Here is a 22,574-nt window from a genome sequence, read left to right as displayed (position 1 = left end):
TAAAATTACCATGGTAACACACAAATTATTATTTTGTCGTTTCTACAACCCGTAGATATGAAAGGTTGTAAGTGGCACACACAGGTGCTTGTGGACAGGAACCAACCAACCAACCAACCCCCCCCCCCCCCACCCCCACCCACCCGAATATAACCCTAGCTCCAAGGATATTTTCATTCGTCTTTTTTCCTTAAAAAAAAAAGATACGGTTTCAAAACAAATCTTGCCCTGTGTTTTTTGTTAAAAATAAAAGTGATGTAAAAAAAAAAATTAAAAACTCATGCTTTCTGAATCATTGAAATTCATACAAATCATTTTTCTCACATGACCTTCTAAATGCTAATTGTGACGTCATAAACTTGTGCATTTTCCCGTATTTTCCTAAAAAGTTGCAAAAGACACCAATTTTCAATGGAATTTTCTTTCAGATAATATTGTCCACAGGCATCGCCCACAAAGATTTTGAGATATGTTATTTTTCAAAGAATTTTAGACAACATATCCGAAAATTAAAGTGGGCGACGGCTGTGGACACTATTTTCGAAGGGAAAATAACCCTTGAAATGGGTCATTTTGAGTTTTTTTTTTGTTTAAAATAGAGAAAAGTATCAAATTAATGACGTCATATTTCTAGAATGGTACTCCTTCATGCCATATTCTTTCTTGATTCATCATTGTCATATACTCAACTAATATTTAAGCCAGTTTCATAACTTTTTGATAACATTAAATTTTTAGGGCACAAAAAGCTAAAACCGTACCTTCTTAATCTCCTAGTTGACATTTACAATGTATTCCATATGAAAAATCCCCAAAATTACGTAGAATTAACGTTTTATTAAAAAAAAAAAACAAAAAAAACGCGATATTAGGTATACCTTTCATTAAAACTTCCGGTATTGTTTGTAAACATTATTTGCTGATGGTTGTATGCATAAACTAAAGAAGAAATGAACAAATAGTTTTTTTTTATATGAAATATGTACTAATCAAAAATAACCATTTCAAAAGGAATTAATATTAAATTATTTCTGTCGGCCTCAATGTAGCCTCAATGTGGAATTTTTACTTTAAATGTATTATGTTTGCATGCATGTAAGATTCTTGACAGAAATTGTGTGTAGTGCATTTATGAATGTGCTAAATATAAATGTACAACAAAGACATTTAACAATGTACTTTATTTGGCAAAAGCTCCAGTTTGCCAAAATCGCTAAATAAAACAAACAGCCAAATATAATACATTTACAGTATTAAAAAAAAAAAAAATTATCATATTCAAAGTAAATTGATATGCAATATTAACAGCCTTTTTTGCTGACATTTCTTTGCGATATCTGCACCCAAATAAAAGAAAAAGTAAAGATTATAAGAGACTTCAACTAACAAATAAACTACGATGTTCTCTAAAGTGATGACTCTATGGTACCTAGTTATAACCTGTGAATATGTCACTTGCTGAACGGTTAAGTCTGTATTAATTTTTAAAAATAGTCAATATAACTGTGATGGCGAGAGACTAATTTCTTAACCCGAAAGAAAAAAAATATATCAGCCAGCTAAAAATTGTAAAAACGATAATAGTATGATAATCGTTAAATTTTCAAAGAAAAAATACAGTGAAAAAAAAATCCCCATTAAAAGAAAAACACCTTTAAATAAAGAAAGAAAAACTACAATATGAAATATCATTATTTGAACTCAAGTTTCAGAAATAAAAGAATCAGTGGATGATAACATAGGAAAATAAAAAAAAAAAATACAAATGATATAACACAAGCAAAAGAAAAATTCAGAGTTATGAAATTTCGATCAAATTTGCTATTCAAAATGAACTGGAACATGTGGTGGCTCTTCAGTTGAAGACATACAATTTGAAGATGTCTGGGATGAAGTTTATTCAAAGGTAGAACTCGGCGGTGGGAAATACAATCACTTATGGTGTGAATTGAAATTGAAGATATCCTTTCTAATATGAATGGTGATAGACTGTTTAATCTAAATGATGATGATGATACTGTTATTTTTGAAACTAAATCGATCCCATTACATGGTTAGTACATGCAGTAACATTTTGTTAACCAGATTTGAATTATGCAAGCTCATTTCACCAAACTTTAAAACGAACAAAAAAGGAAACCTTACATACACAGTCTGGTGATACAGATCTGATGTTTTATAATCCTGACACCACAAAAAAAAAAAGGAAATTCAATCTAGTAAAATAACATACAGAGGAAAGCAGCCAAATTGCAACAATTTTTTTTTTTTTTTTTTTTTTTGGTAGTAAAGTCACCTCATTGCAGGAAAGATAGATTAAATTGTTTCTAGAAGAACAAAATCATCAGGAATTTGTACAATCTATATAAGGAGAAATATGATTCAAAGTTAACTTTGAGCTGTATGTCAATTTATTACATTCTCAACAGTGAAATACTGTGATTTATTTATTGAATAAAAGTGATATTCTCTCACAGTGTGAAAGGATACGAAAAATGATATTCTCTCACAGTGTGAAAGGATAACAAATTAAGTAAGTATAAAATAATTCGGTCTGTCATAAGATAGAGATAGTAACTAAACATCTTGATAGAGCTAAAACTGCAAATTTCTTCCCAAATATGTTGCTAAAATCCATGCTATGTAATGTTTTCAATCACACAACTTCTACGCTATGACGTCTCAACCGCTCAACTATGACGTCAAGCCTATGACACTGTGTTAAGAAAAGACAGAGGCAAAGGGAAAATCAAAGAAAATGTAATAAACAGAAAATTCAATTTTTTGTAGATGAATATGGAATTTATTTCACTCGTGAGAGAGGATTTTTTGATATTTTCACTCGTGCTTCGCACTCGTGAAAATATCAAAAAATCTTGTCCCACTCGTGAAATAAATTCCATATTCATCTACAAAACATTGAATATCCTCTATATATTCTCTCTATATATAAACCATCTTTGATTTTGATCGTCCAAAAAGCAGGACTGCATAGTCTGACGCATTTATAAATTGTCCGACTTTATCTGAACTGGCCTCAAATAGCAAGTATTTAAATTAATTTTTTTTTATTAATAAAATAATACAGTACAACATAGTTGATGAAATCTGGCATACTGATAAAATATTGCATATTGATACTAATAAAATGGCACTCATTAGCACAGCTTAAAAATATAAGTTAATAAGATAATGCAAAACATGGGTAATCAGAGAGTAGCCCATCTCAACGAATGTTTTCCTAAAATAAGGCAAAGTCTCGCACTAAACTAATAATATAGTAGTGTGCGTCCCTAGATTAACATTTATGCAATTTAAGTTCAATTTTGATAGGGCTTGCAGTTACTTGGGAATGGACTTGTCTAAAAACTTAAAACTAGTCATTCGTCCAGAAAATGTAAGTCATATCCAGCATCTGAAGCAAGTTTGAGTGTATTTATCCCCTGAGGCATCATCCATGCAAGTTTGGTTCAGATACTAGCCTTAAAGTTTCTAGGTAATGGACTTGCTCCAAAAAATTTGACCTGGTCACACATCTGGAAAATGTATATAGGTCAAATCCAGCATCTGAAGCATCTCTGGTAGTGTGCATCCCCTGATGCATCATCCCTGCAAGTTTGGTTCAGGTAGACCTTATAGTTTCTTGGTCATGGACTTGCTCCAAAAACTGTTACCTGGTCACTCATCTGGAAAATGTAGGCCAAATCCAGCATCTGAAGCATCTCTGGTAGTGTGCATCCCCTTATGCATCATCCCTGCAAGTTTGGTTCAGGTAGGCCTTATAGTTGGTTAGCATGGGGCTTATAGTCACTTTATAAAGAAACTGCTCCAACAACTTTAACCTGGTTGCTCATCTGGAAAATGTAAAATTCAGCATTCGAAGCAAGTCCAGTAGTGTGCATCCTTAGATGAATCATCCATGCAAGTTTGGCCCAGGTAGGACAATTAGTTACTTTAAAATGAACCTACTCCAAAAACGTTAACCTGGTCACTCATCCGGAAAATATTGGTCAGATCCAGCATCCGGAGCAAGTCCAGCAGTGTGCATCCTTAGATGCATCCATGCAAGTTTGGTCACCATAGGCTCATAGTGACTTTAAAATGAATCTGTTTTAAAAAAACTTTAACCTTGACACTCATCCAAAAAATATTGGTCAGATCCAGCATTCGAAGCAAGCCTGGTAATACGCATCCATGCAAGTCTAGTCAACCTAGGGCTTATAGTTACTTAAGAATGAGACCTGCTCCTAAAACTTAAACCTGCTCCAAAAACTTTATCCTGATCATTCCTTAGCTGAAATTGCAGCATCTGAAACATGAAACATACTGGCAGCATCCTTCATGCATTTCTGATTAATATAGGGCATAGAAGTACTTGACTGCTCCAAAAATTTTAAACTGGGACGCCAATGCCAAGGGTATTACACAAGCCCCCCAAACCTTCGTTGAGTTAAGCTAAAAATATTGATTCTTACTTTTTGACAGATACTAAATGACACCCTAGAAGTGCATTTACTAGTATTAGCTTCACCCACTGCAATTTGATTGTACGGCAGTCAGTCAAATACCTAGTACCCGTTGTCATGTACTTGTTTTATTTTTGTTTTTCAGGAAGACAGAAAATGGACGAAAATGAATCATAAAATTGCGGAAAGTACTTTGGTACAATAGTAACTACGTGTATTTATCATTTTGCGGAAACTTGTGTAGCAGACCAGTAGAACGCCGGGGAGGGGGCAGTCGCACCCCCTTTTCTGAATATAGAATTTTGCTATAGTAAATTTTCCTTTAGATGCTGGTTGCCCCCCCCCCCTTTTTTGTTGCTGTAAGGTAGATCACTGGCAAATTCCAGGATTTAGGCACTTAATTTTTTTAAATACGCTACTCTCTAAGGCCAAGATCATGAGGTCAAAATGCTGGTATGCAATGAAAGGTCTTGTCACACGTAAAACACATGTGGAGTATGAAAACACTAGCACCAACAGTTCAGAAGTTTTAGCCAAGGTAAAAAAAAAACAACATCAAAAGTAAGTCAAACTCCAATTAAGGTCAAAGTCAAAAGGTAAAAAAATGTTGGTACCCAAAGGAAGGTCTTGTCACATGTAAAAACGCAAGTGAAATATGAAAGCCCAAGCGCCAACTTTTCTAAAGTTAAAACCAATTAAGGTTGAAGTTTTTGCAGAAGTAGGTCATATTCCAAGGTCAAAAATGTTGGTATTGAAGGGAAGGTCTTGTCACAAAGAATATACAAGACATGTGAAACATAGTTAATATTATATACGGAAGTTATAATTTCAGGACACGTGAATAAAAGAACCTTTATGTATTTTCTAATTGAAAATTGATCAACAATTATATTTTAGGATAAAAAGTATCATGGCATTCAAAAAAAAAAAAAATGCATGTTCATACTTCTGCATTTTAGTTATTTCATTAACCTCAATTGTTACATAATACAAAGTGTAAAAGCATGTTGTATCATTGCAAGATATCGTAGATCACTTTCAATTCAGTTCATGCTATTAACGATTGGTAACAATTGAAGGAAATTTGATATCTCTTGAAATGTTAGCCATCTGGTACATTTATGTGGTGCAAATGTTTACTTTATACAAGACCGTTTCTACAACTTCAAAGAAACTTAATCATATTAAGCGGGAAAAATGAAAATTTATGCACGAAAAAAAAGTTCAATTTTAAGTTTCATTTTTAGACTTATTCAATTAAATAATGATTTTGGGAGTTACACTGTTCCCACAGGCACTGGAAGTTAATGTAAATATATAGTATGTGCATGTATAAATACTTGAAGAATTACTTTTTTAGCAAAATAAAAAATCATTAAAAAAAATCATTCATTACCATGTAACCGAATGTATTTGTGTATCGAAACAGCGGAAAAATGACTACGTAAATACTGTTTTTATTTAGTATTATTTTACAACATATGAAAAGATCCGGATGTCCCTCATGAAGCACTATCAGTGTTTGAGGAGGGGATCTAATGCTTGATTTCAGTTATTGATTCACCATTGACACCAAACATGTTAATTGGCATAAAACCATGCTACAATTTATGAAAATGAGAAAAACTAGGCTTAGGGAGTTAACATAAACATATAATATAAACATGTGAAATATATATCAATATATTGTTTCCAATCTAATTAAATCTAAAATCATTATTCGGACCCCCCCCCTTCCCCCTTTCCTTCCATGTTTTTCAGCATGTCATGTGAACAGAGACATTGCGTTTCCTATGTGTTTCTTTTATTTTTCTTTGAAATTTACTATGGGGTAAGAATTCAACATGATAATTATTTTCAGATAATATTCACCACGGGATCCGCCCCATTGATATTATGGCTATCAAGAACGACAACCTTGTGTTACTCAGTTGCCATAAAAGGAGGACACGAAATACTCAGAGGTTCTCCTCGGGGTAGGAATTCCGAACACAGTTTTCTTCAAAACATCAGTTGATGAATTCAAGTCGAGATATATTATTGATATTATCTGTTCTATTCGCCGTCAGATTTTTATAGATATCCATGATATCTGATAGTGAGAATAAAAATCATAGGGGATTACTTATCGATTAGAGAATTTCCAAACCATCTCTGTGGTATCAGTAGCACAATCATCATATATTTCACTTTAAAATTTATAAAAAAAAAAAAAAAAGCAACCTATGAAGTCGATATGTAAATGAAAGGGGTTCTTATTTGTGGTTATGCTACCTAATGTGCACATTCCCCCTGAGAGGACCTCCAATAAAGTTACGTCATAGAAGACCTCCCCTCTCCCGCCAAAGCACAAAGCATAACCCCTCTGAATGATATCCTTCTTTTAATTAAATATAAGTACATGTTCATTTATATTTGAATTACATACACAATTTTACGTTTGTAGCCCATAAATCAGCAACATTAAAAGAACTCTAGTGTAACGTGTTTTTCACATTGCGGTTGCCATGTTGGATGTATGCGGCCCATGTGACTAGTGGCGATAGATCAACCTGCATAGTGCAAGTTTGTACCTCATTTCGTTACTTAGGCACGCAGTTTTGTAACTTTCTTGGCTTAAAAGTGGATAAGATACATCGAAAGGTCTTCAAGACGGATTCTTTAGTAGTCTTAGATAGTGGATGGTATCCATAGCCAAAGTAAGTACATGTGGATGTCAGTGTTGCGACAGCATGTTTTTCGTGACACGGTAGACGCCATGTTACATTCTGTTTCATGCATTTCATCACGTGTTGAACATCAAATATTAACATTAAACCCAAACATGTTTATGACAGTATTGCTGATATGTGTAGAGCAATACCAGACACACATTGTTTGGGGGCGAAAATGTGCAATACTTCTTAATATGTCAGAAAACGCGTCATGACCCGCCTTTGAACTTGTGTTGGTAGATCCTTTGAGTTTTGAAGCTCAACCAAGTGTTTAGTATGATGTATACATATTCTTCAATATACAGTTAATGTATTGATGTAAATGATATCGAGTATGCATATGAATGTTATTCTGTCATGTGCAAAATATGCAAAACAATACTGTGGGTAGAAATCTGACGGAAATGTCGGCCATTTTCCAATATGGCGGCCTCCATGAGAAATGACAGTGTGCTACCAAAAAATGTCGATGACATGGCATAAAAATTGTCAAAATGCGAAAAAGGAAGTATTTCAAATAGAAAAGACAATGCATAAGATTAAAGTTTACAGAAATTAAATGTTAACAGCTACTAGTGAAGAAGATCGAACTGTCAACAACTGTACAGATATATTTGCTTTCAGCAAAGTAGAGTTTTGTTTGAGGACATTGGTGTGCATAGATAATTAGGATTGTCTATCGTGAAGGGAAAAAAGTATCATCCTGCATCACAATATTTCAGTAAAATATCATAATATATTTTGATATATCAAGTATTTATAATCACATTATCAAGGTACAAGTTTAAAAGTTTATGAACAACATTTAATTTCACTTATGATATTTATCATTAATGGGTGACAAAGTAAACATACAATTGAAAGCAAATGCCTTTTCTTGACTTGATTTATTTATTTGTGTCTTCATTTTTATAAAAGAGAGCTTATTAAAATTTCAAAAACATTCAAACTTCTGTAAATAAAAATACCGAGATACAGTAGGACCTGTGATATAATGAGAATGGAGTATACATTGACTGGCATCTCCACAATTATTTTTTGATGTTTAAGAAAGGAAAATGTAGATTTCAGCTTTTTTTTAACAACAGATTTGATTGTATTAGTCATTATATTTTCTAGCTCAAACCAAGGTTAAAGCAGAGTAAAGATTAAACTTGTTTCTTTAATTTTTAAACTTAAAAAAAAAAAATCACTTTCATTTTGGATATTTAAGAGGTCCACCATTGTTTATTCTAAAACTCAAACAATAAGACCAAAATATTTACTTTGCTGTGTTTTTTATTAAACCAACTACAAGATTGATTTGAATCGCACTTTCTTGTATACTTGCACATAGAAATATACACTGAGAAACTCAATGAAGTGACGTCGCATTGATGTGGGCAGCAAGAAATTCAAACATTAAGTGTATTTTTGCTGCTTTTAAACGTGAAATACTATCTTCTTTGTATTTTAATTCCCAAGAAGAAGTGTGTTCTGAATGTCTTTTATGTCATTGTTTGGTTTTTGATTGCTTGTATGTGATGCTAAGCATCAGTAATATTGAAATAAAGGAGTCTTTGTTACTATGACATTAAAATTTCCCTGTTAGTTTCTGATCAAAAAAGAAGTTTTCAAATCCTGTTAAGTGTTGTGCAGTTCCAATAGTTATATAGCTACACCATGACAAGATTTATCTGATAAGTTATAGCTGAGGATGGTGGAAGTGGCCTCGAAAAAAAGAGAAATTTGAAAAATGATTGAAAGTATTTCTACAACACACTAGAAAAAAAAGCAGTTGACTTTTTTTAATGCTTCATTTGCATTAAGTACACTTTCACACATTGCTGCGATTAACCTTTTTAGGGAATTTTGTGTGTAACTAATAATGGCAGCTGTGCCTGAATTATAAGGTTATGATACATTTATTCATTACCATTTACATTTAAGCTTGTTCTCCACTGCTGTTTTTTTTTTTGTTTGTTTGCTTGAATTCATTCCTTTTTGTAAACTGACATGTATTTCATCTTTGAAATAATATGCACTGGAATATTTATATGTCAGTTTTGTGTTGTGCATATACTGGGGGTACTTGCTCATCTAACTAAATGTTATAAATCTTAAATGCATTATTACCTTGGTACAAATGAAAATAACAAAAGGACTAATGATACTTTCTGTTTCAGGTGGAACTGAAGGCTAACTTAGAGGAAAACTCAGCTGCCCTAATGACTTCAGATCGGGGACACGATAGGGGCGCTGAGTTACCACTCACTTCCCCGGTAAGTCAACAGAACCTATCATGACACAGATTTCAACAGTAACAGAACCAATCATGATACAGATCAAAACCGTGACAAAAACTAATCATGACACAGATTTCAACAGTAGTGTTAAGCTTTTGGAACTGTAATTCAAAATTTTAATGCGATCAAAGATGTGTTTTGTCACAATTTAGATAATCTTTGTTTTTGAGTTGGATGAATAGGTCCTACTTTTTTCTGCAGTTTCAAGGCTCAAAATTCATAAAATGCCTTACATCAATCTTTTGATGACAATTTAGCAAAAAAAAAAAAAAAAAAAAAAATGAAGCTTAAAGTTACAAAGAAAAAATAGTTCGTAAGTTTAAATAAAATTGTATATTTCAGGGATATATGTCTATATTTTTTGGTGTATATGAAGTGATAATCAACATGTATGAGATGATGATTCACATTAGGGGTGAATTGTTACATGCTGCAGGTTATCATTCTCTTACACACCAAAAAAAAAAACCAAAACATTGCTTATAATTACAGTTTTACTTCAACATTACTATACCCTACCTCTGGATAACATTTCTTGTTGTATAGGTTTTGTTTTGAACATATTTCATTGACAATATGTCAAAGGGATTGGATACAAGTTCTAAAAACTTAGACAGTCCTCTCCCATAGTATAGGTATATATGCTTACATTACAGAAACTTATTGTCCCCTTCTTATTAAAGCCTCAATCTCTCTTCCTAATCAAAAATACAATGTGTTCATATGACATTATATTACTAAACGTGGATACAAAAAGTTGAGAGGTCAGTGTTTTGTCATTATGCAAGTATAACCCAAAGTTTTACTGAAATGTTAAAGCTTTGTCATGTTCACCCCCCCCCCCCCCCCCCAAAAAAAAAAAAAAACAAACAAACAAAAAACACCAGTCATTGTGAATCTGTTGTGTGGCTGACCCCAATGAAATATATTATTGGTGTGCTTTATTTTGGGAAGAAGATTGCCTGTTGGAGGCATGGATTTACTTTTAAAGCAGAATTCTAGCTTAAAAATGGAATTAAGGCATATAAAAGTAATAAGACTTGTAACTGTATGTTGCAATGGTCATTCAAGCATTGAATGTTATTTTGTCTGTTGCTATAGCTCACACAGTCCTGCATAAAATTGAATGACACACTTTGGCATATCCTGAAATTTGCATTCTCACTTTTGTGATTTATAACACTGCAAATAATAACCATTTATCATTTAATGCATACATTTCCTTTAAAAAAAAAAAAGAGTTAAAGTTTGAAATAGTTTGAAAATCATTGTTGTATTTTCTATTATTTGATTTGTGATTTGTGTATTTTGCTATATTAAATACTTAGAGAGAAATGTTTACTATATATGACTCTCTTGTCAACAGGAAAGAAAAAAATGTCTTGTACATGCATATATTCAGCTGAGACAGGGTTTTTACAGAAGAATATGGTGTAGGATTACTATTTTTATTTCCTTCACACTTCCTGCTCTTTTTATATTATATGGGAAGTGGGGCTTATTGTTAATATTTCATGAAGATCTTTTTTCTAACACCATCAAAGACCCTGTAGTGAACAGTGCATTTTAAAAACTTCCAAGTTCAAGGGTGTATTTTCATCCAATCATTTCTAGATTTATCTTTTTATCACTTTTTTTATGCTTTTGTGATAGGACTACTCTATGTATAAAATATAGCCAACCTATATAGATGACAAAAAACATGTTTTCATATAGGGAGGCAACATTGAATGTGATTTAACTAAAATAAAACATCCCATCTCAGAAGAAATATATATTTTGCCATAAGATTTATTTTTATTTTATCCTTATTTTATAGTTTATGGTGGGGCAAGTAAAAATTAGGTAGGGCAGGTGAATTTTGACTATGAATAAGTGCTTGAAAAATCTGTCAGCCCCTGTAAAAAACCAAAATGAAAATGTATTTCTCTGAAAATACTCTACAGATTATAACAAGAAAATATAATTTCCTTAATTCTTTCATTGTTGTCCTCTGTCAAGTACTTCATATTCATCATAATGAATAAATTAATCATTAAATCAAAAAAATTTTTGCACCCCAAAAATGTGTTGTTTTGAATAGGCAACAGTTGAAAACTTCGGACAGTAAATATCGTACATAACATTCTTGTTGCTATCGTATTTTAGCCATAACCTTGATTCTTGTCGTTCAGTCTTGCACAAATACTGGGAGTCCAGTTCCTGGGGACGGGTAAAGTTGGAAGCAGGCATGTGGATCTTGCATACTCACAAGCCTGAAGGCATTTAAATTTGGAGGCATAAACCTCCATATTAATGAGTACAATGTTTTCACTTTTGATTCAAATGATTAAAAGAGATTTCATTTTTTCATCTAACATGTTCAAAGTAAAGCATTTTAGCAACAGGTTAATCTTGCCAGTTTTATATATTGACCACTGTTGATGTTGTTCTGATCATCAGCTTTTGATCATTTATGCCTCATGATTGCTAAAACTTTCTCCATTTCTCCACAACCCAATTTGTCACTTTAAATCAAATGCGTAAAACTCTTGGTAAGACTTGTAATGAATAAAAAATTAAACTGGTTTGCACCCAAAGTTTGAAAAGCAAAGAAAGATAACTCTTGCAGAAAAATAGTTTTGATTTCATGTCAATTGCCCACTGACAAGTGCTTTTGACACTTGCCTGCCTCTAAAATTCACTAGTCCTAGGCGTCGGGCAGTGGGATTTGTCAGCCCGCTTATTAGTTATTATTAGGAGTTCAGTATCTGCAAGGTTTCTGGAAAGGTATATTTATGGATAGAATAGCTTCAAACAAATTCAAATCATAGATTGGGCAGAAAACAACACCAATCCTAATCCTGTTTGGTCAAAGATGAAGGACTATGACCAGTTTGTGGAAATTGTTGCCATGCAGTGAATTATCAATGGTGTGCAGACCAGTTGAAAGGAATATGAAAAGTCTTCACTTCATCTTTTTTAATCCCGTGTATAAAATAAATGAAAGTGGAATCTGCATTTTTCTTTATTAAATAAGAGACAAATCTAGTATGAGGGAAGGTAGACGAGGGATCAGGACTTTAACCCTTCTGATTTTCACTGTAGCTTGGTTAAAATTCTTGCAAAATTTCCAGAGGTTAGATATAATTTTGTTCTACCGAAATAGCTCTTAAGTAATCTGTTGATTTGTTATTTATATATTAATTTGAAGGTGATTTTTACTTACAATTGAAGAAAGTAAATTTATTACTGTGATTTTTTATGTTTGTGTACAGCAATTTCAGTGCATTATTATGTTAAGCAGGATTGAGGCGATTTATCAGTTGTCCCTCTTTGAGCAGTAGAAATGGCAGCCCTGTTATTGATTGACAGCTGTGCTTTTATTTGTTTATAGCCACCTTGCTTTTTATCCATTCAAAGTGGATGGGGCTTTACGACAGAAGCTAGCAGAATTATCTCTGTTGGAGGGATTGTGTTTCTTCACTACAGATTAAGGATAGGCTTCAATTGCAGCAATTTGATCTTAATATACAGATTACATAATACATGTCAATTGACAAGTAAAGTTAACAGTATGAGAACTGAATCAAAATAGCTGTACGCAGTGGTTAGGAATTCTTTCATGTTTGTACTGAAGACAAAGTATTGTAACACCCAATACTCTAATGCATTGAGGTATCCTGATTCCTGATACAGGTTCTGGGATGGGAGACTTGAAGTGCAGCATTATTGATCAGATAAGAGAGAAAATGCAGATGTGACTGATATCATGAAAAAATGAAGAGATATTTATTTTAAACTGATAAACCATTATCTTTTTTGTGAACAGAAAATGACCATGGATAACAGCTGATTATGCTGTCATTAACCTGCATGGTATAGCCTAGTACAACCATTTTAATTATATATATTTAATATGTAGATGCTAATGCAGGCTGTGCAACTTAGTCTCAACAAGTTTGCTACTTGTACCATATGGTGTAACACAAAGCCATTCATTTGTATAAATAATGCACTACATTATTTTAAAAAAAGAAAAGAAATGTTTTGACTTCTGGTGATGCGTTTCATGCTTCATATAAATTCCCTAAATTGACAGTTTCAGCTTATTGTAACATTAATTTCAAAGATGTAACTTTATACAATTTTCAGTTTTTAGAATGAAGTGACTGACTTCAGTCAACTGAATGCATTACTGTATTACATTCTATGAACTATTCTATTTGAGTCACATATATATACTGTGATCATACAGTTTCAAATAAATCAAGACAGGTAATTATCCTGCTATATTAATAGAAAAGGGACTCTGAAGTGTTGAATTTGTCACAATAGATCATGATTCTGATTGCTGGTCACCGAGAGGTGGGTCCTCTGGGTGATTCTGATACAAGTCTATGATGGCGGCGGCAGAAGCAGTAGACGTGGGCCCTGATGTCGCAGCTACCTTGTGAGCAGGAGACGTGATGTAAATCAATAAACTCGGCCAGCATTTGTGTGGTCACAGTTGTTTTATAAGACAACCCCTCCTTAAGAACCGCAGTCGTGTTTTAAGGAGAGAGCTGGATATTAGAAAAAAAACTCCTACACACATAAACTTGAGAGCACGTTATGTGTTCTAATTAAATTTCTGTAGTGTAAAAAGAGGACTATGCAATCAATTTATATTATTTTTATATAAAATTTTCATTTTGAAGCAAAAGTAATTGATGATACTGTAAGAACATAGAATATATATTTCCTAGAAGTGAACAGAATTAGAAATTTATTATGGTGTGGCACGTACATCTAAGGCTTTTCAACCACTTCCGTATGATGAAGTATAATTTTAATGTTTGGTTAGGGAATGGCATTTTAGAAGGTTTTGAGGGGAAATGTCAAAGATGGAGCAATATGTATCCTGTAGTGAATATAATGACTGGGCAAAATAATTTGGTTTTATTTCATAATTTTCCTTTCCAGTCTTAAATGGAAATTGGCATTTATTTAATGTGTTTGAAATGAGAGTCATAAAAAAATGATGTGTCTTTTGGTCTCAATGGCCTGAACATTCTTGTGATTTGTTGATATAAAAGAAATTGAAAATTATGTTTATCCTTGCTTGTAGTTTATTAAAAAAAAAAATACAGTTGAACTTCGGTATCTTGAACACTGATATCTCGAATACCATGGATATGTCCTGACCGAGGGATTTGGAAGTCGCAACCACTTATTTCTTAAGTATTTTACCCCTGATATCTCAAATCCTCAGATATCTCGAAGTTTTTTCTTGGTCCCATCGAGTTTGAGATAACAAGGTTTGACTGTATCTCTTTCTCCTTTTGACCTGTATTTTTATTTGGCTTTTGTCAAATTTTTGTAAAGTGAGGCACATCTTGGATCTGCTATTTGTCTTGATCTCAGGACTGTAAAAGATAATTGGAATGATTTAGATCATACACATGAATCTTATTTGAGTGGTAAAGGGATTTTAAAAAATCCTATTTAATATTGACAACTCTAGTGTTTTTGGCTGGCAATTTTATGAATAGGTTTCCTGGGGAAAGACTTTTTCCAATACTGTAATTATTTCTGCTGGGTGATAGTAAATCACTTTCACTGTTAGCCATTTCAGGGCCTGAAGTCTACACATTGCATAATTTGTCAAAGGTAATGAGGGTGACTTTTAAGGGGGGCCTCTTCAAGGGTCAAAAAGAAAAAAAAATCTAAAAATAACTGAATCACTGAAGAGCTTCAATTTTAAGTGAATTTTTATATTAATCAGGATTGTTTAAGCTAGTAGTAGTATTGTTTAACATATAATATAACTTGATAGTCACCTGGTGTGTGGAAGGGATGTTGTGTAGAAGAGCCCTATTGGTGCCTGCAGCATAATGACTTCTAAATATCCATCGGAACCGGTGACAAAATGGATTGTGCAATTACGGGATTAACTTTATTCTTATTTATTTGCAGCTATACATTATAGGCCATATACTTTGCCTCCGGGGTTCTTTATTTGTGGGATCACACAAGGCTCGCCTGGTTATATTGACAGATGTGAAAATTTAAGCTTTGGTATGCAGGGATTTTCCACAACATTTTGGGAATGGGGCACTTTCTTTTTTGTTTCCAAGGAAATCTGGATTGATGCCATTTTTTTCATAATTTGGTGAAAGCTTACCATCACATGGCTTTAAGCATATTACACAGTTTTTTACTTTGTTACTTCGCTAAAAAAAATTCTTTCAAGCTCATTGCCTTTGATTTTTGAATCATATAAACTAGTCATTTCCAACTATCCTCTATATATATATATATATGTTTTTGATCCATAGTTTTAGTGTATTCTGATCTTGATCGAATTTTGAATGCAAACTAATTGTTTGGGAAGAAAGGGGAGATTTGGGGGGGGGGGTGGGGATGAGGGTATTTGCAATTGGAAACGGGGCCAAAATTCTGCCCTGCAAGGGGAAGTGGAAAATCCCCGGTTTGTGGTCTATCAACATTGAGGCTGTTTCATGCAAGATTCCCAAAGATGGAGCTATCACAAGTAATGTCACTGTGAATTTTATTGCTAGATGTTAATTTCAAAAACTGCTATGTATTACCATGTGGAATAAAGGATTTACGTTGTAGCTTAAATGGAGACTCCATGCATGAAATGAAAAAAAAAATCTACTGAGACTCACCTTAAACATTTGTCTTTATCAAGCTTCTTTCTAAAGCCAAAACCCTAATTAATGCCAATAATGATAGCTATTGAGTTTGTGACCAGATAAAGAATAGTCTTTTTAACTGTTTTAAAATACAGTTCTTCATAGAGCTGTTTGATACAGAGGGGAAGAAAAACTAGAGAAACAGATTTTGAAACAATATAATTTGCATCGGTTTGAGAATTTATCTGTATTCAGCGTTTTTTTTTTCCTTATATAACTGGTACCGATAAACGGTATCATTCCCAATGCCAAAAAACGTTAATTTTTCACAATTTTGAGACTAAAAATTCCCAATTCAAATGCCAAGCAACAGACTACGTTGACATTGTATTTCTTTTTAAATGAAACATAATAGTTGACTAATTGTTTCACTTCAGCTAAAATCAGAAGTAGAGATAATATGGCGGGACCTTTGGTGTAGACAGCGTAGTGTCATACATTTTGACAAATTGAAAGCATGAAAATGTGAAAACAAGGGACATTGATATGAAGAACAATTAATAATTGTTGTTTATTCTTTAAAACACGGAGTAATAGGTAATGAGGTTGGAATACACGCAAAATATGTTTCATTTATTTAAATGACTGAAAATTCTCCTTTTTTCTACTTCGATGCGATTTTTCACAATGGAACAGGTACCGGACTCTTTCCCAATGGGTAGAAAAAATTGCTGGTATTGCTGATGTTTTATCAAATTATAATAGCAGAATTGGAATCAAGTTGCTATTCAAACTGGAATTAATTTTTCTGGAATCTGCACACATTTTGAGAAAATGGTGCATTTTAGTACTTGCCACACAATTTTATAGGAAGATTAAAATATTAAAATGAGTAAAATCATTTTGAAAAGGATGACTGCACTTAACGCCTGTTTTTGGGTCCTTTTCGGTTGCTTATGTTGCTTTTATATCTAAACCTTATCTCACTTTTGTATGTTTATGAAAGAATACTGTCAATTTGGAACCACATTTAAATCTTAAAATGATTTTAGACTGTGATACAATAAAATGATTCAATGTTCTTTGTCCTTACTGCTTTCCAAATATAGTGAATTTACACTTACCTGCCCTTGATTGAACATTAGATATGCATGAGAGGTGGAGCTAATATTGTAAGAATGGCTCTAAAATTAGACTACATAAATAACAATGACATGTTTTGAAAAGCGAACGTGATCACTCTTTCCAATCTCCCTCTCCATTCTGTATAGCACAAATACACTTCTGACAAAGGTTTCAAAACGAAATTAACAATATGAGCACATCAATGTAATTAAAGCAAATTTATATCAATGCCAGATGACTTAACGTGTTCGAACACAATGTCCTAGTTAGCACATCACATGCTTCCTTACAAGTCACGTGACAGAATTTAGTATTCACAAAGTTACCTGAGGTAAGAAATCACGTGGTGAATTATAATATTCAACATGTCACAGTCCTTGGTTACAACACAGAGAGCGAATGTAAGAAGAAGCAGTTTTTTCTCTTTTTAACCATGAGCGCATGTTTGTCTATTAATCTCCTTTTGACACATTATTATTTATGCAAATATACAACTACTGTTAAACGTAGAAAAATAGACAAACATGCGCTGACTATGTATAAAGTCAGTAAATAAGTGGGCGTCCTCATTATCGAACGGAGATTCAAGAAATTGTGATGACCCCTGCCTTTGAAAACAGCTTCGAACTTCGTAAATACACACTTTTATTAAACGTAATTACATAAAGTTGTAGATTGGATGTTGACCATTCTTGCAATGAAAAGAAAAATGCTTGTTTTGAAAGTTTATTTTGTCGCAAATTCCGCATTTCCTTAAGTGCAGTCATCCTTTGTATGTTCATATGGTTTTGTTGGTTCTATAGTCTCTTTTACTTTAATATATATGTCACTGAGGTCATACACCTTTGGCATGTGTGAAAAATGTCAGAGGGCAATGCATGCATGTTAAATTAGATCACATTTAGAAACTGGCAGTGTGTTGGTAATTATTCTTATCATAGGATTGCTTTCAAAGTAAACAAAACAATACAAGGAGGATATAAAAGTAATCAAGAGGATCTGATCTATAAATCTTTTTTTTGGGTGGGGGGGGGGGGATGAATTCATATAAGATCTTTACCTGACACAAGATATATTCAAGACAACTTTTGATTTGTACTATGTTGCAAAGGTCACTTAGTTATTGTTTGTTTTATAGAGTCTTGTAGTATTTCCTGATACTTTTTTATTGGAAGACAGTATTGAATGAATAAAATCATTTCAAGAATCTTTTAGTTCTGTGACAGTTAACTAGTTAGTTAAGTATAGTTGAAATTCGTTATCTCGAACACTGATATTTCAGATACCAAAGATGTGTCGTCATATGTCTAAGTGAATTAGCAGTCACAGCCATTTTTTCTGTTTTTACCCTTGTTATCTTGAATCCTCAGATATCTCCAAATTTAATCTTGTTCCCGGTGAGTTCAAGATAACAAGGTTGACTGTAGTGTACATGTGTTTTTGGCTTGCTGAGAGAAATGTCTTGAGAGTTGTAGTAATATGAGCCTCCATGGACATCAAGATCAAGTTTCTGAAATCGAGATGAAATCTTATTTCAGCATGTCCCCCCCCCCCCCTTATATAACTGGTACCAATAATTGGTACCATTCCCGATGCCAAAAAGCGTTAATTTTTCTCAATTTTTAGACTATAAATGCCTGCTGAGGAACAGTCTACAATGACAGAATTCTTTTCATATGATATGTACGAGTTAACTACTGTTTTACTTCCTATTAAATAGAAAGTAGAAATCTGCCCCAAAATTGCTGATTTTCATAAGGTAGTGCTTTTGTACTTTCAGGGTGGTGGCTGTATTGCAAGAAATTCCTTCTAGATTTAGCACTCATGCCAATCTTGTCAATCTTGCATCAAGGTTTTAATTTTACATAGAAATCTTTGCTAGAGAGACTTATGCCCTGTTCACATGGAGAATTTAATTCGAATTAAACGTAAGTTACTGCGAATTAAATTCAATCCACGTTCACACGGAGAATTTAATTCGAATTAGTTTAATTCGAATAAGTTTACTGCACATTAAGTTACTTTGCATTATCTCCGTGTGAACGCTAAGCGAAGCTAATTCGAATTAAATTTTGACGCATGCGTAATGGCAGAATTAAGTCACAGGCCACATGTCGAATGTCAAATATAGGTACTTGTGCTATTATTGAGTGGAAAGCAAAGGAAAATTATGTTAATCACTAAAATGTGCACAGACACTATGACATTATGTCAAATGTATGTCTGCTTTGCACAATATGACGTGATTTGTAAATGACGCCATAATAGCCTCACTGAACAGCCTTGTTGTAGAAATAAAATTATAATTCGCATTAGTTTACTTCGCATTAGCTGTCATGTGAATGCAATTTAATTCGCATTAGTTTAATTTGCATCATTTTACTTCGCATTAATTTACTGCGAATTAAACTGTCCGTGTGAACAGGGCATTAATTTGCACCTGTGAGCTTTACTGCCCTCAGACAAACCTTGTAGATTGGGGATAAGTCATGCATTACAAAGTAAACAGCATTGAAGGAGTAGGTAATTTTCAATAAATCAATTCAAAATTTGACAGGAATCTTTGGTTGAGTAGTACTTGTTAAACTGCAGAGGCAAAGGATAGTTCTCCAGTAAGTTGGGACAATAGTAAATCAATGTATCAAACACAATTGTGGACTAAGGTCTTTTTAGACAATAGATTTTTCTTCTTCTTCAAGAAGTGGCAAGAGGATTTTTTGGGGGGTTTATTAGCTCACCTGAGCTGAAAGCTCAAGTGAGCTTTTCTAATCACCCGTTGTCCGTCGTCCGTCCGTCTGTAAACTTTTCACATTTTCAACTTCTTCTCAAGAACCACTGGGCCAATTTTAACCAAACTTGGTACAAAGTATCCTTGGGGGAAGGGGAGTTTAAATTGTTAAAATAAAGGGCCAAGTCCCCTTAAAAGGGGAGATAATCAAGAAAAGACAAAAATAGGGTGGGGTCATAAAAAAATCTTCTTCTCAAGAACCACTGGGCCAGAAAAGCTGAAACTTATATATGAAAGCATCCTGGGATAGAGTAGACCCCCGGGGGTAGGGCGGGGCCACAATAGGGAGTCCAAGTTTTACATTGAAATATATAGGAAAAATCTTTAAAAATCTTTTTCTCAAGAACCACTGAGCCAGAAAAGCTGAAACTTATGTGGAAGTATCCTGGGGTAGTGTAGATTCTAAATTGTACAAATCATGACCCCCGGGGGTAGGGCGGGGCCACAATAGGGAATACAAGGTTTACATTGAAATATATAGGAAAAATCTTTAAAAATCTTCTTCTCAAGAACCACTGAGCCAGAAAAGCTGAAACTTATGTGGAAGCATCCTGGGGTAGTGTAGATTCTAAATTGTTAAAATCATGACCCCGGGGGGTAGGGCGGGGCCACAATAGGGAGTCCAAGTTTTACATTGAAATATATAGGAAAAATCTTTAAAATCTTCTTCTCAAGAACCACTGAGCCAGAAAAGCTGAAACTTATGTGGAAGCATCCTCAAGTAGTGTACACTCTAAATTGTTCAAATCATGACCCTGGGGATGGGGTGGGGGCACAATAGGGAATCCAAGTTTTACATTGAAATATATAGAAAAATCTTTAAAAATCTTCTCAAGAACCACTGAACCAGAAAAACTGAAACTTATGTGGAAGCATCCTGGGGTAGTGTAGATTCTAAATTGTTCAAATCATGGCCCCTGGGGGTAGGGCGGGGCCACAATAGGTATTACAAGGGGGGAAGTCTGGTAATGAACAGTATGGCCAAAGTTACTCAGGTGAGCGATGTGGCCCATGGGCCTCTTGTTTGTCTTGTGCTAGTTTGTGATATATGCAGTGACTATCTGCATTGTTGCACTGGTGCACTCTATGTTTTTTGAATTGCAAATTATGCAGTGAATGCTGGATTATAGTCACATTAGCATTCATTTACATAAAAGAGCTTAACCTGGGGACAGTTGCTTCTGTTCTTTTTCATCATAAATAGTTGTCAATAATTTTCTTCAACCCTCTGGAAACAATAATGGTCACAGATGTCCCTACTACCTTGGAGTTTTATTTTAAAATGATTGAATGGGGTTGGGATTTAAATGGATTTTGAGCCTGTTCGATTTATAAAGTTAAAGGGCCTGCAATTAAAGCTCTCATGAAATTGTTGAAATTAAAATTTTTGTATTGTGTACTGACATAAACCAAATACAGTTAGGAAAAAATGATATTAATAAAAAGATTTCTCAATATTTTTCATCTACAATCAAATTTACAACCTATTTAATATGGTAAATATTTTAAAATTAGGAAATAAATGATAAATAAATAGGGAAGAATATGATAAATTTGAAAAGATTCATGAACCTGGTCTTTGGAGATGTAGCTCCATATGGGTTTGTTTTATATATTCTTTTCCTTGGAAATTAGAACATAAGAAAAGGAAATTAATTAAATGCACTGTAGATTGAAATGGTATCTGAAGGTGTCACAGTTGATGAGCTTTGATTTGATATACCACTTTATTATGTGCTGACCCAGGCCCATTATTTTAAGGCATGATAACATCTTGTGTTCACATCAATTGGAAGATTATGAAAATTAGATATAAACAGGCAAACACCAAGTGTTGGTCTATGTATCTCATCCCCTAGTTGTCGCATTCAGCTCACTGGTGACAGCCTAGCAAATTATTGATTGTTAACCTGGAACTTGCTGTAGTTGAAATACAGAGAGAACAGACAAAATTTGCCAGATCTACCTGTCTCTCCGTTAAATCATTGTGTATGAATAGAAGTTCAGATATTCTCTTCTCTCTGGTCTTCTTGTTTAATTATCAGATCTTCATTTACATAAGAGGGAATCCTTGTCAAGAGAGAGAGAGAGAAAGGGCCGCATTTGATAGCATGGATAGATTCGTCAGTTACTAGGCTGTCGGTACAGTCATTTGTCTGTCAGCCAAACACGATTTCATACCATATGGTCACGTTGGGAGGACATTTCCTAGGCCTGTGACTCTATTTGGTGATCAGAATTTTATCTCTAGGTTGTAATCACACGACCAAGTCTGCTAGGAACTTTTTAATTGTGAAAATTGGACTTGCTGTTTGATCGGGAACTGATATTTCCCATTTTAGACATTTGCAGATATTTTGGGGTCTATAAAAAAAGAACAGTCAGAAGCTTTTCCGCTTTTGTGGTTAACTGTATTTTCATTCAAGAAATTTCTTCAAAGGGAAGTGTATATATGGAAATTTGATGTGCATGGATAAAGTTCTGTGAAATAGGTGAATTTATGGTTGTTACTAATATGAAAATTACTAGCAATTGATTCAGTTCATTATTAGTGTTTACGAGAATAATCTACGATG

At 33.6% G+C, this 22,574-nt stretch overlaps 1 protein-coding gene across 4 annotated transcripts in view; it reads left to right on the top strand.

The window, feature by feature from the left end:
• Positions 1-6,966: 6,966 nt before the first annotated feature.
• The window catches only part of LOC133178987 (la-related protein 4-like), a 43,368-nt gene continuing 27,760 nt past the window's right edge, over positions 6,967-22,574 (top strand). For 3 of the 4 annotated variants that reach the window (XM_061313654.1, XM_061313653.1, XM_061313652.1), the window contains exons 1-2: positions 6,967-7,165; positions 9,346-9,441. In XM_061313654.1, the coding sequence (XP_061169638.1) occupies positions 7,148-7,165; positions 9,346-9,441 (114 nt within the window). In that variant the 5' untranslated portion in view covers positions 6,967-7,147. The remainder of the gene's footprint in view (positions 7,166-9,345; positions 9,442-22,574) is intronic. The other variant, XM_061313656.1, reaches the window with a different exon arrangement.

This window comes from Saccostrea echinata, unplaced genomic scaffold (genome assembly GCF_033153115.1).
Source record: "Saccostrea echinata isolate AGI-Se365-2 ecotype Australia unplaced genomic scaffold, CSIRO_AGI_Sech_v1 ptg000004l, whole genome shotgun sequence".
Taxonomy (NCBI): Eukaryota; Metazoa; Mollusca; class Bivalvia; order Ostreida; family Ostreidae; genus Saccostrea; species Saccostrea echinata.
Note: the sequence above shows the minus strand (reverse complement) of the source record. Positions and strands in the feature narration are given on the sequence as shown.